Here is an 18253-nt window from a genome sequence, read left to right as displayed (position 1 = left end):
TCGAGTTTTCCCTGCGCCCTATGCTGGACGGGCCGCCCCAGAAGGGTCTGGGCTCCGTTATGGTCTCAGTGGCTTTTGTATGAATTCCCTGAGCCTCCGACCTGAGCCTCTGGCTTCCCTAGAATACAGCCCTTGGGGTGAGGATCAGGCGGTCCAACCTACAGGCTAACTAACCAGCTGCCCTGGCTTCCCTCACACCCACTCCCTGGGCTGTAGGGGCGCAGGTGGCAGGCTGGTCTCCCAGATCACTCCTCCTCCCTGCACTACTTTTCTCTTTCCCACGAAGTGGTCGCCTTCGTCGCCTCGCAGTTCTCACCGCTACCCAGCACTATCTATCAACACCCACCACCCACCGCGAGGCAACACCCACCTCGGTCCACCCAGTGAACACCCGCTTCAAGTCAATCCAATCAACGCCCAACTCACCCTGATCCAACCCCCACCCTCCACACCTCGCGCAGATCTAAACAACCACCACCTCAGGACTATCCAATCACCACCCACTTCCCACGCCAATCCAATCCACACGCAGCTCAGGCCGACTGGGCGGGGCAGGATTAGTCTGCAGCTTCCCTCGCCAGGGCGGGACTCCCCGGGCAGGGGGCGTGGCTAAAGGTCGAGAGGTGGGACTTCCTGTCTGACCGGGTCTACCGCAATCCAGTCCGGAAGTCACTCAGTCTGGCTTTTCCCCGGCGCCGAGGTTTGTCTTACCCTGTGCGGGTGTCAGGGCGCAGGTCGCTAGCTTCTGCCGCGGTCGCCTGTTATTTTCCGGCCAGCGATGGCGACCTACACCTGCAACACCTGCCGGGTGGTGCTGGTCGACGCGGAGGCGCAGCGGGCGCACTACAAGACGGACTGGCACCGCTACAACCTGAGGCGCAAAGTGGCCGGCATGGCCCCGGTCAGCGCCGAGGGCTTCCAGGAGCGGGTGCGGGCGCAGCGGGCCCTGGCGGAGCCCGAGAGCAAGGGCGCGGCCACCTACTGCACGGTGTGCAGTAAGAAGTTTGCCTCCTTCAAGGCCTACGAAAACCACCTCAAGTCCCGGCGGCACGTGGAGCTGGAGAAGCGGGCGGTGAGCCGAAAGGTGGCGATCCTGAATGAGAAGAACTTGGAGAAAGGGCTGGGCGTGGACAGTGTGGACAAGGATGCGGTGAACGCGGCCATCCAGCAGGTCATCAAGGCGCAGCCGTCCACGTCGCCCAAGAAGGCGGCCCCGGCGCTCGAGGCGGAGTTCCGGAGCCCGGTGTCGGTGGCTGCGGGAGGGCGTGGGGCTCACCAGCGGGATCCGGCCGAGAAGCCTCCGCGGCTGCAGTGGTTTGAACAGCAGGCGAGGAAGTTGGCGAAGCAGCAGGGGGAGGAGGAGAGTGAGGAGGAGCTGGATGATGGCGACGGTGAGGACCTGTGTTGGGGGCGGGTCGGGTGAGGTTATTGATCGTCCCTAAGCGTCCAGATTGATGTTTGCGTTGGGGGAGGGGGAGGGGGAGGTGTCAGTTTTGAAGTGAGGGTGAAGGGTGAGGGTGGTTTCCATGCTCTTCTTGCTGAAGTGAGTGGTGTGGCCAGCCTCCTGGCGGGGCGTTTTGTGTATTTAGTTCGCTGTTGTAGATTCGGGTACTGAAACCTCTGCTGGGCGGCGGGAGGGATCGTTGCAGTTTGTAGGAGTGGTGGCCTTCTCTGTTTAGACTGAGGAGGATGCGCCTGAGGCCGTGCTCCTGCCACACGGTCTGCTGTAGAGTGTGTATTTCTAATGGATTTCTAGCTATGCTGGCTTTGCGCTTGACTTGGTTGATGAAACGATGCAGCGAGCGGTTGAGAATCAGCGAGCCAACCTGAAATGTGAGGCTGGAGCCCGCAGCCTCGCCTCCCTTGGCTTTCTGAGCTGTTTTTTCTTTTCCTTCCCTTGGCATCCCACATGCCATTAACTCTAATTGCATGGGTCCATATGTGCGTCGAGACAGAGCAGAAGCCTCTTTCAGGGAGTTTACTGTGCCCTGGAAAAGAAAGGCCAGACACAGACATTCCTTGGCCATGCAGGAGTGGTCTGTGGTAGACGAAAGGCTAAGTCTGAGGGGTTCATCTGACTTTGTTTTTCCAATGCCCGGCTTGAAGACTGGGAGGATATTGACTCTGATGAGGAAGTGGAGTGTGAGGATGGTGAAGCCCTGGACGAGGAGGAGGAGCAGGATGCAGAGGAGGAAGAGGCTGGAGGAAGCCCCCCGCTTGGTGCCATCCCCATAACGGACTGCTTATTTTGTCCCCATCATTCAAGCTCCCTGGTGAAGAATGTGGCTCATATGACTAAAGTCCACAGCTTCTTTCTTCCTGATGTAGAGTATCTGTCAGACCTTAAGGGACTGATTAAATATTTGGGTAAGTATAATAGCATTTTCCTCTGTTAATGAGGAGCTACCACATTATTGGTGGTGGTGGGGGGGGGGGCAGGTCTTAAGGGAGCATGACTTTTGTGTATCTGCTTAGTCTTGGATTGGATGACCTGCTGATTTTGTGAGAGTCCAAAACCTGATGCATTGTGTTTTGAATTGTGGAGATGGATGGTGAGATTAATCTGGCTGCAAAAAGCTGCTTTCGCATATATACATATGTGTTTTTTTCTTTTCTCCACTGACGTTTGCAGGAGAGAAAGTTGGTGTTGGGAAGATTTGCTTGTGGTGCAATGAGAAAGGGAAGTCCTTCTACTCCACGGAAGCCGTGCAGGCTCACATGCATGACAGGAGCCACTGTAAGCTCTTCACAGATGGGGATGCTCTTTTGGAATTTGCAGACTTCTATGATTTTAGGTAAGTCTGTGGTTTGTAATGTGGGGGGAGTGAGGTGCTCGTAGGATCTTTGAAGTGGTAGAGGTGTGCCCCTGCCTGGCATGCTGTCCAACCTAGCATCGCTACTACCTCTCAGAACATTTCTGTGGGAGGTGAGGTGGTCGTTCCCTGTAATTTTGTAGATTTTGTGGGGAACTGAGTATCTCTTGAGTTCAACGCACATATCTATCCGATAAAGAGAAGATCTCAGGCCAAAGTGAATCTTGCCTGATGTGCAGACTTGCTGTTTTGGTTGCTGTTGTGGTCTCCATGGTGAGAAGTTCCATTTTGCCAGTTACCTGAGGAGCAGAGGCGGGGAAATTAGGTTTCCATCTTGGTTTCCGTGAGAGCCCTTGACTCACCAGCTGTCTGCTCAGGGAAAGGAGGTGGTGGCTGCCCTAGGCCCACCCCAGGCACTTGTTGGAGAAGTTCTCCCCCCTTTAGCTCACATCTTAATTGATTCCTACATCAGGGTAGGCATTCATGCTAGGAATTGTGGAACAACTTGTTGCTAGTGTTGGATGCCTATGACCTAGCACAGGGGTGCCCTGCAAGCAGTTGTGTGTAATGACCTTGCCAGGTGTGCAGAGTCCATCTGATAAAACAGGAGTTTAGACAAGTCTTAGGCATTTAAGTTGTGCTTGTGCATTTTTCTCCTGATTTCTTATTTCTCACTTGTCCCGAGGGAGAGTTTGTTATTGCAGTTGCTTTGGTGGTTGTGTAGTGGCATCCATTGTGCTTTAAATTTACATTTCCCTGAGGGGGACTAATGTTGAAAACATTATTTTTTTCTTTTTTTTGTCTTTTTGTCCTTTTGGGTCTGCACTAGCGGCCTTTGGAGGTTCCCAGGCTAGGGGTCTAATCAGAACTGTAGCTGCTGGCCTACACCAGAGCCATAGTAAAGCCAGATCTGACCCGTGTTTGTGACCTACACCACAGCACAGGGCAATTCTGGATCCTTAGCCCACTGAGCTCGGCCAGGGATTGAACCATCAACCTCATGGTTCCTAGTCGGATTCATTTCCGCTGTGCCACTACGGGAACTCCGAGAACCTTTTTTATATATTAACTATTTGGATATCTCTTGTGAAGTGTTTGATTAAGTCTTTTATCTGTTTCTATTGGCTTATCTGCATTACTATTTACATTTCAGGGTCCCTTTTTTCCAGTTATTTTCGCTCTGTATTTCTTAACCATCCTAGGAATACAGAGATTCTTTTAAAAGTACAATGTCTAGGGAGTTCCCGTCGTGGCGCAGTGGTTAACGAATCCGACTAGGAACCATGAGGTTGCGGGTTCGATCCCTGCCCTTGCTCAGTGGGTTAACGATCCGGCGTTGCCGTGAGCTGTGGTGTAGATTGCAGACTCTGCTCGGATCCCGTGTTGCTGTGGCTCTGGCGTAGGCCGGTGGCTACAGCTCCGATTAGACCCCTAGCCTGGGAACCTCCATATGCCGTGGGAGCGGCCCAAGAAATAGCAACAACAACAACAACAACAACAAAAAAATAAAAATAAAAATAAATAAATAAATAAAAGTACAATGTCTAATTTGCTAATTCCTAAATGTACTACTCATGTTGCTCTTTTGTTTAATTAATTGAACTAAAAATTTGAAAATTTAGTTCTTCAATCGCACTGCTTATATTTCACGCCTTGTACTTCAAAGCACCTGTGACTGGGAGCTACCATAGTGGACCCACTGACTGAAAATTGTGTCATCAGAGTTTTCTGTTGGGCAGCACTGTTCTAGAACTAATGTCTGTAATGGTTAGATGGAGCAGAGCTGCAGCTCCAGCTCTGCATTCCTCTCTTCTTCCTCGGTTTGCCAACCCTCCTGGAGAGAAGCAAATACTTAGGGGAAAGAGTTCAATTATAAGTTATTTGTTCGCTATTTTTTATTTTTATTTTTACTTTTTTTTTTTGTCTTTTGTCCTTTTAGGGCCACACCCGCAGCATATGAAGGTTCCCAGGCTAGGGGTCTAATTGGAGCTGTTGCTCCGCCCTACGCCATAGCCACAAGCAATGCCAGATCCAAGCCGCGTTTATGACCTACACCACAGCTCATAGCAACGCCGGATCCTTAACCCACTGAGCAAGGCCAGGGATCAAACCCACGACCTCATGTTTCCTAGTTGGATTCATTTCCTCTGCACCATGACAGGCACTCCCTATTTGCTTGCTATTTTTTAGAACAATTTTGATTCTCAGCAAGATTGAGCAGACGGTAAGAGATTTCCAACACACACCGCCTTACTTGCAGGTGCATAGCTTGCCTCATTATCGACATCCCTCAGTGGTAATTTGCTACAGTGGATGAACCAAGTTGACCCATCAATTATGACTTAAAGTTCCTAGTTTAGTGTTCATGCTTGGTGTTGTCCATTCTAGGAATTTGGACGAGTGTACATGTAACGGCCTGTATCCACCATTGGAGTACAGAACAGAGTAGTTTCACTGACCCACAAACCCTTAGTACTTGCCTGTTCAGCACCATTCCACCCCTCGCCCTAGCAAATAGTGATATTTACTATCTCCCTGTTTTTGCCATTTTCAGTGTGTTGTATGGTTAGAATCATATAGTATGTAGCCTTTTCAGACTGCTTCTTTCGTTCAGTAATATCCTTTTAAAGTTCCTCCATGTCTTTTCATGGTCTACTAGCTCATTTCTTTCTGGCATAATCCAAAAATACTCCTTTGTCTGGATGTATCACAGTTAATTTGCCTAGTGGAGGACATCTTGTTTGCTTCTAAATTTTAGGAATTTGGATAAACCTTCTATAAACATCCATGTGCAGGTTTTTGTATGGACAGAGGTTCTGGACTCCTTAGGGTAGATACCAAGCATCACAATTGCTGGGTCTTATGGTTAGATTATGTTAAGAAACTGCCAAACTCATCCAAAGTGGCTGTGCCCTTCTGCATTCCTACTAGTAGGGAATGGGAGTTTCTGTTGCCCAGCATCCTCGCCAGCATTTGGTATTATCGTTGTTCTGGATTTTGCTCATTCAGATAGGTGTGCAGTGGTATTGCACTGTTTTAATTTGCATTTTCCCGAGGATATATGTTGTGGAGCATCTTTGTGCTTATTTGTTATCTGTATATCTTCTTAGTGAGGAGTCTATTAAGGTCATTGGCCCATTTTTTTTTCTTTTTATGGCTGCACCTGGGGTATATGGAGGTTCCCAGGCTAGGGAGTCAAATTGGAGCTGCAGCTGCCAGCCTATGCCACAGTCACAGCAGCACAGGATCCCAGCCACGTCTATGAGCTACAACTCAGCTTGTGGCAGGTGCTAGATCCTTAACCCACTGAGTGAGGCCAGGGATCAAACCCACATCCTCATGATGCTATGTCAGGTTCTTAACCCACTCAGCCACACTGGGAACTCCCACTGGCCCATTTTTTAATCGTTTTTTTTTGGGGGGGGTGCTTTTTGCTTTCTCTAGGGCCGCTGCTGTGGCATATGGAGGTTCCCAGGCTAGGGGTCTAATTGGAGCTGTTGCCACTGGCCTATGCCAGAGCCACGGCAACACCAGATCTGAGCCATGTCTGCGAACTACACCACAGCTCCCAGCAATGCCGGATCCTTAACCCACTGATTGAGGTTAGGGATTGAACCTGCAACCTCATGGTTCCTAGTTGGATTCATTTCCACTGAGCCACAATGGGAACTCCTAATTGGTTTTTTATATTTTTTTATTGTTCAGTTTTAAGAGTTCTTTTACATTTTGGATAACAGTCCTTTATCAGATGTAGCTATTGCAAATATTTTTTCCAAGTCTATATCACGTATTTTAATTCTCTTGACTTTGTTTTTCACAGCGCATAAGCTTTTAATTTTAGGGAAGTTCAGCTTATCAGTTATTTCTTTTCCGCACTGTGCCTTTTGTGTTGTACATAAAAAGTCATCACCAAACTCTTAAGTCATCCAGGTTTTTTCCTATATTATCTTTTGGGATTTTCTTTATAGTTTTTGTATTTTATGTTTGGGTCTGGAATCTATTTTGAACTCATAGGCCATTTGTGTACTTCATTACAGAGAAAATGCTAACAAATTTTTTTCTTTCCAAAAGCTTTCAGTTAACATCCCTACAACTATTAACCCCCCTATGCACAACCCCTGTAGTTATCTAGTAGGTTTGCCATATTTTAGTTAAATGTGAGGTCTTGGTCTAGGTATTGATGCCGGGTCATGGTTTCAGGAGTAGCTACCCGGATCACAAGGAAGGGGAGGACCCTGATGAGACCGAGGCACTGCCCTCAGAGAAGCCCTTGGGATATGATGATGACACCATGGAGCTGATCCTCCCTTCTGGTAAGTGCGTTTCCCCAAAAAATGTAGCTTCCTGCCACCGAGCTGATTGGAGAGGCCTGTTCCCATGGCTTTCCTTCCACACTGAGGGGAGAGAACCGTCAACTCAAAGTGTGTGTTCCTGTTCCCCTGGTTGAGGTCAACTCTGAAGATTACCTGCAGCTTTCTTTGTCTTGGCTGTTTTGTTAAATTGGATCAGTGTTCTTCCTCACTTCTGGTGTGGTTCATTATGCTTTGGTCAGTCATTGCTTTTCTTTTCAGTATATAGACCTTTTCTTTTCTGTTCATTATCTGTTTTGGGGGCCCCATCTAGGTTTTTCTCGTTAGACTTGACTTTGCTCTTATTCTTTGAACGGATTCCCATTTCTGTGTGTTGCTTGGACTTGCACGTGGTAGTCTGGGTAGGTGGATCTGATTGACTCTGTCCAGGTTTTTTGTCTGTGTTCTGCTTGCAGGAGGGAGGCTTGGAGTTTGAATTGTACCTTCTCTTTCCGGGAACCAGGTTCATAATTGTGGGAATTTATCCCAGATATGAAAAGAAGAAGGAAAGCCATGAACATGAGAAGCGTCTAATATTGTTTATAGTGTTATGTTAGCTGATAGGAAGGGGAGCAGCTACAGAACACACATTTGAAAAGGACTAGGAATAGAATAAGATAGATAATAAGATCCTAAAAGTATCTTGTATTTACTGAGCACTTAACATGTTTAGGCTATTACACAAGAAGCCTGTCAGTTAGATTCTATTATCTGTATTTGACATGAGCCAACTGACACTTAACACAGGTTGAGTAATTTTCCCAGGATCATGGACCTGGTCAATGAAGCCCATTTCCCACTTGCCTGTGCTGCCTGGGAGACTTGCAGTAATGGTGGAGGCAGGAGCAGCCTTGCTGCCAGTGGAGACCTTTGCCATGAAGAAGCCACCTTGTGCTGCTGCTCCACATGGAATACCACTGCTTAGTACAGACAGCTCTGCTTAACCCAGAACAACAACCTTCCAAGGCTAAGGGCAGCCTTAGACAATGACAGTTGGAGGAAAGTTCTGGCAGAACCTGTCCTGAGGACGTAAGCCTTCTACAGTGATAAGAAAGCTATAATATACAATAGAATATTGTGGCCTATATAATACACAATAGCAGAACTGGCTAAATCTGTCACACAGGACCCAGTCTGATCTTCCTCTGCTGAAAATACTAATGCAGAACCTCTGGAATAAATATCATGACTTGTTTTCTAAGACTGTTTAGCCCCTTGTCTCATTAACCTCCCCTTCCTTAACTGGGGACCAGGATCACAGTAGGCTTTGCAAGCAGATGAGAAGATCCCTGTAAAGCAGTATCTGGCACATAGTAGGATCACTAGAAATGTGGGCTTCACTTTACAGCAACTTTTTTTTTTTTATTAGAAAAATCTGTTCAACAACGAGCATATCTTATTAAGAAATATAGTCCATTTGAGAGTAATTTTCATCTGGACTTAAAATTTCTGAGGCTTGAAGGCTCCTTAGCTATGGAGAAAATACATTTGCCTGGAGTGATCGCAGGGTTTCCTAAGGTTCGCCAGGGCCCAAGCTGGGTGTCTTCTCAGGATCCTCTCTTCCTCTCCCACAGTCCAGCTGCAATTCCTAAATGACTTTGGAATATTTTTTCTTTTATTGATCTATTCATTTGTCGGTGTTACCATGGACGCTTCCTGTCTGGCCATCTCCAATCTGGTTTCCACTTGACCGCCAAAATGTTCTTCCTAAAACAAACACTAGTCCATTTTCTTTTCCAACTGGAATTCCCAGGGGGAGCCCTTGCCTTCAGGGTCACTTTGTCCCCAGGTGTCTTGTGCACTTCCTTTTCCTTTACACGTGCAAGTTCCCTCCTCTGGGCCTGTGCTCAGACTGTCTTCCTCCTCCTCCTCCTCCTTTAAGACTCATATTAGGCTCACCTCTCTGGTGAACTGAACTCAGCGCATGCCCTGGGCAAGTAGAGTCCCCTTGGCCTCTGTGATGCTCACACACCTGTCCTGACAGGACTGTACTCCTTTGTACTTGCTGGCTGGCGTGCCTGTCTTCTCCCATTACTGTGAGGACAAAGCTGGCTTCTTTCATCTTGGGACACTGTCTCCAACACACAGGAGCCATGTGAATGTCTGTCAGCTGGCTGACTGGAAGCTTGGAGCAGACATTTAAAAGGAAAGCAACTGGGAGTTCCCGTTGTGACTCAGCAGTTAATGAACCCGACTAGCATCCATGAACCAGACTAGTGGGTTCAATCCCTGGCCTTGCTCAATGGGTTAAGGATCCGGCCTTGCTGTGAGCTGTGATGTAGATTGCAGACACAGCTGGGATTCCGCATGCTATGGCTGTGGTGTAGGCCAGCGGTTACAGCTCCAATTCAACTCCTAGCCTGGGAACCTCCATATGCCTTTGGTGTGGCCCTAAAAGACAAAAAAAAAAAGATAAAAAAGACAAAAGGAAAGCAACCTAGATTTCCTGGGGAGCCACAGTGCAGGAAAAGGAGTGCAAAGAGAGCTGCTCTGGGTTATGACATGGCCTCGGGCTGAGAATCCAATTTGCCTGTGGTCTTAGCAGCAGGTTCTCTGCCTGTTCATCATATAGCCTAAGAGGAAAGTGACATGAGATTAATTTGAAGGTCCAATTTCTCAGATTTTTATTTATTTATTTATTTTTAAAAATTTATTTATTTATTTATTGTCTTTTTGCCATTTCTTGGGCCACTCCTGCGGCATATGGAGGTTCCCAGGCTAGGGGTCGAATCGGAGCTGTAGCCACCGGCCTACGCCAGAGCCACAGCAACGCGGGATCCGAGCCGCGTCTGCAACCTACACCACAGCTCACGGCAACGCCGGATTGTTAACCCACTGAGCAAGGGCAGGGACCGAACCCGCAACCTCATGGTTCCTAGTTGGATTCGTTAACCACTGCTCCAAGACAGGAACTCCCCAATTTCTCAGATTTTTAAAGCATGAATTTCCTTGGCAGGTCCATGGGCCCAGTCCACGCTTGTAAAATATTGGATGATAACCTCAGGCCTGCTCCTGAGGTGCACTGGGAAGTAGTGAATAACTGGCTTGGTCTTAGAGTTCTGGGTGATATTGTACTGTTTGACAGACAGACTCTGGAGAGAAGGAGCCAGCCGCCAGGTACTGCCTTACCCCAGGGTTCTTAACTAGGCCATGTACATCATGCACATTTTCTTCTTCTTCTTCTTTTTTTTCTTTTTAGGGCCACACACACGGCTTACGGAGGTTCCCAGGCTAGGGGTCGAATTGGAACTGTAGCCACTGGCCTACATTGCAAAAACAGCAACAAGCAACGTTGGATCCAAGGCACATCTGCAACCTACACCACAGCTCACGTCAATGCCGGATCCTTAACCCATTGAGCAAGGCCAGGGATCAAACCTGCATCCTCATGGATGCTAGTCAGATTTGTTAACCGCTGAGCCATGACAGGAACTCCAGCATTTTCTTCTGAGTGTGTGCATTTTCCTGGGGAAACACCATGTTGTAAAGTCATTTGTATGGCCCACACAGATTTTTTTTTAAATTTAATTTTCACTCAGTTTTTTTTGACTCTGTGCATTAAGTGCATTTTTATTTTTATTTTTTTCTGGAGAAAGGCTGTAGTTTCTGCAAAGCATCTGTGACCTGGAGAAGATTAAGAGCCAGAATAGAAATACCTAAATATACATCATTTGCTGCCTTCCTGGGTCTTCTTCACAGATGACCAACTGCTGAAGTCTTATAATAGAATTTGTTTAAATAACAACAAGACATAGTAGCTTTCCTGGTGAATCAGGAAGTTTCTCCCAGCTGTATAGTTAGATATACTTTTACCATTTCATTTTAAAAACCAGCCCTCCTTTAGTCAGTCTTGGTTATCTTGAGACATCATGGTTTGTTATCTACTGGTTTGCTCCCATGTCTCAATACTGGTTGGGGGTTTGTTATGAACCAAGAAAATAGGAGATCTCTGAATAAACAGTTTATGTATACACTCGTAGTGTTGCTGCAGCAGATATTCAATCACTTGGTTATGTCGAACAAATTTACCACTCAGAAACCTCTTTGATTATGCTCAGTTTATGACTGGGTCAGTGTAGATGTCAGCATGAAGCTAATTTGAGAAAGATTCTAATGTGGAGAGCTTAGTGATTTTAATCAACTACACTTAGTAGAGTCTGCTTTAAACTGGTTTCAAGGGCAGCTGGTAGTGGTGATTCCTTAACTAGTTGCTTCAGGTCGAGTAGGTAATCTCAGAGGCAGTGACATGGAATATCCAGTAGAGGGCGCTGTGAGCATTTATTTCCAAGACTGGTCTGGCTCAGTTCCTTCCTTCTTTGCTCTTTAGTTCCTGTGGAACAAGTGGGTGAGAAGATACATCGAGTTAGTTGCTGGCTAGACACATGAATCGAGTTAGTTGCTGGATCCACGAGAGGTATATAATTAATTTTCTCAGGAAAATTATAGTTAAGAGATACTTTCTTTTCCACTGTCTAGTCCATTGAGCGTCAGGATGTTTGTTCAGTTGGAGTAGACAGTTTTTTTTTTTTTTTTTTTTAACTGAAGGATGGTTGATTTACAATGTTGTGTTTCAGGTGTATAGTAAAGTGATTCAGTTATACATACATATATATATATATTCTTTTTCATGTTCTTTTCCATTATAGGTTATTACAGGATATTGAATATAGTTCCCTGTGCTCTACAGTATGTCCTTGTTGTTTATCTTTTTTATAGGTAGTAATGTATATCTGTTAATCCCAAACTCCTAAGTTATCCCTCTCCCACCCCCTTTCCCCTTTGGTAACCTTAAGTTTGTTTTCTTTGTCTGTGTCTGTTCCTGTTTTGTAAATAGATTCACTTGTGTCATAGTTTAGATTGGGAGTGCACTGTCTTGTAAGCAGTTGTTACTGTGACGAAAGAGAGATGGACCGGTTGTGGCTCCACCCTGACTCAGACATAACCTGTCTGTGGTTGATGGACAGGCACATTGTGTTCTGTAACTGTTCTCCTTGAGGAGGGTCTTCAAGTTGAGCTGTTCTCAGCACATCCCACTTGGTGTGTAATGTTCAGCGCTCACTGTCATTGCCACAGAACAGCAGTAGCTCTAAATGCTGTGTGTGCAGTTCTATCAGGCATAAAGAACCTTGGTGTCAATTAATGAAAACCTTTCAAGCATGTTTGTTTCAAAAGCCAGCCTCCCATAATATGCATTTCTAAATGCTACGTATGAATGTAAATACATTGATATTATTAAGTACTAATGACCAGAATTATCATTTAGTGATTTCGAGGAAACCCTCATTGCATACTCACATCCTGACCTACATTAGAAATAGAAAGGCAACATCAGCAGTGCTGGGCTTTCTTGCTGGAGCCTCATTTAAGCTATGTCCTTCTCCAGCTGTTGTATCTCACTTATCTCGTGTGGTCTAGGAGCTTTGTTAACTCTTGTGCTGCCAGAACAGGCAGGTCCAGGCAAACATCTTTTCATCCATATTGGTATGCAAAGACCACTTCAGCTTTGAATTTAAATTTCTTTTTATTATCTCTTGAATCCGATCACAAAACAATCAACTGAAAGTAATTACTTAGCCATATCTGTGTGGAGAGCAGACTGTTTCCCTGGTAGCTTGCCAGGTATAAGGACTTAAAATGAAATAACCTGGAAGAACTTTTTTCTTGTACGTTAAAAACCCAGGTCCTGAAAGTGAGTATAGCCATCTACAATGGTGACAGTATTCTGGTCACAATCTTTCTACTCAAAAGAGTCTGAAAGGAATGACTTTATATGTGTAAGTATAAAATTTCCATGGAAGTCGTACACATGGTCTCACCGGGCCTTAATTCTTTTATCCATTGTCAGTGGAAATAGCTGTCCCATGCCTTGTGTATATGCTGCTGTTCAATTTCTATGTGTTTGTCTGTCTGGGGATGTATTGGACTGCTTATATGCTAGTTAATGTTTTTGTGAGAGCATAGCCTGGATTGGGTGAGCTCTCAGGTGATACTGGTGGCCTAGACCACTTTTGAGAGCCACCGCTCTGTTGGAGCTGGAGCCTGCCCACTTCACTCTCACCTGCTGTGAAGCTGAGATCCAAGATCTGCACATTTCCTACAGAGGAGCAGATAGTCCAGAGAATTCATTTCTGAAAACATGACGGATGGTATGTTCTGTGTGATCCTTTTCAATAAGTAAAAGCTGGAGAGAGAATTCAGCTCAGTCATGTTTTAAAATTATGGTTTACCCGGCGACTTTTATCATTTACAAAGCAGTAGGACAGGGTTTCTCAGCCTCAGCACAATGGCCATTTTTGGGCCAGATAATTCTCTGTTGTGGAGGTACTGGTGCATTGTACATGTTTAGCCATATCCCTGGCCTCTACCCACTAGGTGCCAGGAGCCTCCCTTAGCTGTGACAACTGAAAATGTCTCTAGTTATTGCCACGTGTCCTCTGAGGATAAAATCACCCTTGTTTGAGAACCACTGCAATAGAGAATTGAGGCAAAGGAAAAGTGGATTGGTTTTTTTCTGGATCCAGACTGTGGACTCTAAACCCAAACCTCAGGGCCAGGCTCAGTGCTAATCTTTTTTCTATTAAAAAAAAATGTTAATTTCATACTTCCTCGGGCCCTAATCTGTAGGGGCAGCTGTGTGAATTTCTATGGAGGCAGGTTGTAAGTACAGATGCTGAATTTATCACCTGGCAGTGACTTGCCATGATCTGTTTTTCCTCTGGCTTTCCTTCTTTTCATTGTTGAACACATGCCTTCATCTTTCATCGGCAGGTAGAGCAGTGTTTCCTCTGGCATAGCCAGTTTCCATCTAGATAAAGGTGACCAGTCTGATTCAGAAAGCGCTTGCTTTCTAGCTCTGCCTTGAAAATCGATCAAACTCAATATTGTTCTTTTGAAAAACAGGTGCCAGAGTGGGTCATCGCTCCTTGATGAGATACTACAAACAGCGGTTTGGCTTATCCAGAGCTGTGGCGGTTGCCAGGAATCAGAAGGCTGTGGGCCGGGTGCTCCAGCAGTACAGAGCCCTGGGCTGGACGGGCAGCACAGGTAGGTCCAGGCTGACAGCACAACCAGCCCAGGAACCTACCCTCCACGCGGGGCCTCTGGGTGGAAGTGGATGCTGTTCGCTTTGTCCTTTTAGATCCTCTAGGGGGAGCTTCCCACTTCTTGGCTCCAGGGGCTCCTGTGACCACTTGTGGCATCACGGAGATAAGCGCAGAGTTCCGTGACTTAAAGCCTTCATGTTCCTGGTGCAGTAACTTGCTAAAAACTGCACATATTGCAGTAACTTTTTCCTAAGATAATGGTCATGAAAGGAATTGTTTGCTCATGACCAAAGGTTGAAATTTTCCTGAATGTTTCACCAGGAATGAAATAGTATTCTCATGGCAATGGCCTGAGCTGTGGGGTCAAATACAACTCACCAGATTTTCTTGTTGGTTCTTATAACATGAGTGTGAGTGATGTAATTAACTGAAGCCTCTGTTTTCTTATAAAATGGAGGTGATGAGAGTAGGACCGAACTTGCAGAGCTGTGCCCATTGCTAGTCATAAAGCATGTGTGACATAGTGCACAGTAAAGCCAGCCATCAGTCCTCTTTGTCATTTTCTGTAGAAAACTTAATAAGACTTAGAGGACTAGGGCAGGCCGCTGAAGTTGTTTAAGCTTTGAAACATCATCAGTATGAAATTATTTAAATCTCTTCTGAGGTTTCTGCTGACTGAAGCTTGTTATCCTCGGATCTTCAAGGGGAATGTCAGTCCCCCAGGAGACAGTGGAGAGGGTGACAGGAGAGCTGCCCGCTGATGGCCCGGAAGCTCTGACCCTGAAATCCATTGCAAGTGCCTCTGTGTTACATACACATGGTTCCTTCACTGTAGTGCCCTGTGGGCTGTGAGGCACTTGAGGCTCACGGACACTGCCTTCATCTCAGTCCTACCAGTAATTCTTGTCCAACTTGACTGCTGGTCTGCCTTTCTCTGTCCCGCTGATCAATGGGGACGTCAGATTTGGGGCTTACAGACCTTTTCAGATGATGAGAGCTCAGGAGACTCATCCCAGAGGAATGTGCACAGAGAGAAGTTCTGGTGTGTGATTCCGGGGTACACTTGAACCCCCCCGCCCACCCCACCAAGGTCCACTGGATAGAGACCCCAGATGATAACTCTTGTTTAAATATAAGAACCCAGTTGCCCCAGACCAGGTTTGATTCTCTGCAAGGTGGGTTTTCTCTGATCCCAGGTCACAGACCTTGGCTTGCTTTCTTGCCCCCTTTGCCACCCCAGGAGCAGCTCTCGTGCGCCAGCGGGACATGCAGTATGTCCAGAGGATGAAGTCGAAATGGCTGCTGAAGATGGGCGTGAAGAACAATGCCACCAAGCAGATGCACTTCAGGCCCCAAGTGATGTTCTGAGTGGGCCGGGGACTGAGGCGCCGTCTGTGTCCCGCTCAAGCATCGTCCTCGCCTGAGGACCGTGGCAGCGGGATTGGGCAGCAACCCCTTTTGCTGCTGCGCTTGCTCTGTCCTGACCTGATAATAAAGTCAGAATCATATTGGGTCTCATGTCATCTGTGGGCAGGGTTGAAAGGTCCTGTTTTCACAGAGTAAGTGCTGTGTGTCCTGGGCGCAGGCCCTGCCCTGCTCCTGAGAGTTGCTTTGTTGTCTCAGCTTGTGTCTGATTTAGGGCCGTCAGGATAGTGTGAGCAACTCGGAGCAACGTGACTGCTGCTCCAAACCTGGTTTGAACTTTCAGAAGAAGACCTTACCACTGGGACCTCTGTAAGACAGCTTTGCAGCTTCTGGAGGAGCAGAGTTGAATGTCTTGTCATTGGAAAGTTTTGTGGTTCCTGGGGTGGTGGCAGTCTGTGGGCACTTTCACTAAATCCAGGTGAAGTGAAAGGGTATGTCAGTGGCTTACTATAAAAGAGCTTCATTTCTAAATATAATCCAGTGCTGCCTTTAGAATAGGAAGAAAATAAATGTATAATGTTTAAATCGCATTTTAGAAAGAAAAATGACCTCAAGGTTCAATCTCTGAAAAGATGCTCAGTTTAGGGGAAAGGCCATGGTGCACTAGAAATGAGAGTTTACATGAAGTTCAAATCCATTGAGCCACCTTTCTGACTTTGGCCAAGTGACTTGGTGTTTCCAGTCTGTAGAAGGGGTGTGTATGTTACCTCCTGGGTGTCGTGGGGGTAAATAAATTAGCAGGAGACATGTCACTCACTCAGTTCCCAGCACAAAGTGAGTGCTTAAGTTCTCACTGATGGAGCAGGTGCCTTATGAGGAAGGGGATGTTCTGACCAGTGCAGTGGTCTTTCTGAGGAGTGGGTTCAAGGGTGCCAAGAGATGGCACCCAGTGATTGTGTATTCACCTGCCCTTGCTTGCTGGAGACATCTTTTTCTTTAAATTTCAGATGCAGAATTGAATTCATTATATGTCATTAGTGCAGGCATTCACTAACCAACAGTGGGGGGCTCCCTGGTTTTAATTTTATTCCTTCATCCTGTTTTTGAACATTCTCATCACACAAGTACCCACCCTCTTGTGTTTGACATCTAATCTATATCCCGGGAAAATGATGGAGTGCTTGACCTGAGGTATGTTTTTAATGTGTACTTAACTGAATGTACATGATACTGTGCTACAGTTTGGTCAGTTTTGGTTTTCTTTCAGTCATTTTTCACTCAACTTGGTATGCCTAATTCATCTCCTGACTGCTGGGAGGTGTCCGTACTGACAGGGCCCAGCTCTCCCTGCAGCTGCCACCTCTTCTGTGACCCCAGCTCCCATACTCACGGCCTTTTAATTTTGAGGCATTGTCACCTCATAATATATGAGGACAGTATATTTGCTGACCTAAAAATATCCCATTTATTTTTTACTTTTTCCAGGCTTCAAGAGATGCCCTTTAGTTCTGAGTTAACTGTGTGAAGCAACCCCACTACCTCACCTCTCTCCACATCGTAACTTAAAAAAATTCAGTTTACTTACCTTTTTGGAGTAAAATTTTATTTGGGGAAGAAGGCAAAGAAAAAAACAAAACAACTACAGTTGAATAAGTAAAGTAAGAAACATGAGAAATGAGCTTGTTTGTGTGCTTGTTTGTGTGGGTGTGGGTTAATTCTTTGTGGTTCTGGAAAGTACAGAAATGCCTGACATTGGATATCTTTGCCATTCTCTTCTTTGATGTGTGTCTGGTTTTCTCTCTCTGGGTGCACTGCTCCCCGCTCCTCCATCTTCTGCAGCTGGGCTTCCTGGGGCTTCCCAGCTCATCCCTGCAGTGATGTGCTGCCAGTTCTCCCTGCTTTGGTCCTTTCAGGTCTGCATGTTCTCTGGCATCTTAATGCCAGTCACACTGGAGAAGGGACAGAACCCACCAAACAAACTACCAGCTTAGAGCCTCGGGAAAGCTCCCATCCTTAACTTCACATTGGATCTTTTTGAATTTCACTGCTTAGAGTACATTGTTGATATGGTGCTTTTCTTTCTCCAATTTCTTATTCACATTTTAAATATTAAATATTTATCCAAATTAACCCAAATAAAAATTTATTAAACCCAGATTTTTTTTGTTTTTTTTTGTCTTTTGTCTTTTGTCCTTTTAGGGCCTCACCCACGGCATATGGAGTTTCCCAGGCTAGGGGTCTAATCGGAGCTATAGTTGCTGACCTATGCTAGAGCCATAGCAACGCCAGAGCCAAGCTGCATCTACCACCTATACCATAGCTCATGACAATGCTGGATCCTTAACCCACTGAGCAAGGCCAGGGATTGAACCTGCAACCTCATGGTTCCTAGTCAGATTCATTTCCACTGCACCATGACGGGAACTCCAGATTTTAAATCTCATTCATACCAATACTTCCCAATACCTATTATCTATAAGATAGTTGTCTAAACTTAATGGAAGCAACCTAAGTGTCCATTGACCAAGGAATGGATAAAGAAGATGTGGTACATATATACAATGGGATATTACTCATTTAAAAAGAATGAAATAATGCCATTTGTAATAACACATGGACCTAGAGATTATCATACTAAGTAAAGTTAGTGAAAGACAAACATCATATGATATTTATATGTGGA

At 45.9% G+C, this 18253-nt stretch overlaps 2 protein-coding genes across 8 annotated transcripts in view; both read left to right on the top strand.

Annotated features, from left to right (window-relative positions):
- The window catches only part of LOC146395457 (cytoplasmic 60S subunit biogenesis factor ZNF622-like), a 36343-nt gene extending 18618 nt beyond the window's left edge, over positions 1–17725 (top strand). Inside the window, exon 7 of the mRNA XM_085001737.1 lies at positions 16071–17725. The gene's annotated coding sequence lies outside the window, so the exon portion shown is untranslated. The remainder of the gene's footprint in view (positions 1–16070) is intronic.
- Positions 676–17725, top strand: ZNF622 (zinc finger protein 622). 7 transcript variants are annotated; one of them, XR_014830803.1, is made up of 7 exons: positions 676–1391; positions 2107–2367; positions 2633–2795; positions 7014–7126; positions 11809–13308; positions 14063–14206; positions 15446–15713. XR_014830803.1 is itself a non-coding variant. In XM_021076701.2 (6 exons), the coding sequence occupies exons 1-6, from the start codon at positions 779–781 to the stop codon at positions 15571–15573; spliced, it is 1422 nt and encodes a 473-aa protein (XP_020932360.2). In that variant the 5' UTR covers positions 676–778; the 3' UTR covers positions 15574–17725. The 7 variants fall into 7 exon arrangements, 3 of the variants coding, with proteins under 3 accessions (XP_020932360.2, XP_084857860.1, XP_084857861.1); XR_014830804.1 differs by lacking the exon at positions 11809–13308 and having other exon boundaries at positions 6988–7126; positions 15446–17725; XM_021076701.2 differs by lacking the exon at positions 11809–13308 and having other exon boundaries at positions 15446–17725.
- Positions 17726–18253: the final 528 nt, after the last annotated feature.

Source organism: Sus scrofa, chromosome 16 (genome assembly GCF_054392235.1).
Source record: "Sus scrofa isolate SSC_HxYL_T2T_F1_AM1 chromosome 16, Sscrofa_HxYL_maternal_Yorkshire_Landrace_v2.0, whole genome shotgun sequence".
NCBI classification, from domain to species: domain Eukaryota; kingdom Metazoa; phylum Chordata; class Mammalia; order Artiodactyla; family Suidae; genus Sus; species Sus scrofa.
This window is presented reverse-complemented; position numbering and strand designations above follow the sequence as displayed.

Excerpts from the sequence above, each read along its gene's own strand:
- ZNF622 (XM_021076701.2), top strand. The coding sequence starts at position 779 with ATGGCGACCTACACCTGCAACACCTGCCGGGTGGTGCTGGTCGACGCG. Across the intron at positions 2,796-7,013 it reads GCAGACTTCTATGATTTTAG|GAGTAGCTACCCGGATCACA; the intron begins GTAAGTCTGTGG and ends TCATGGTTTCAG. Across the intron at positions 14,207-15,445 it reads GGGCTGGACGGGCAGCACAG|GAGCAGCTCTCGTGCGCCAG; the intron begins GTAGGTCCAGGC and ends TTGCCACCCCAG.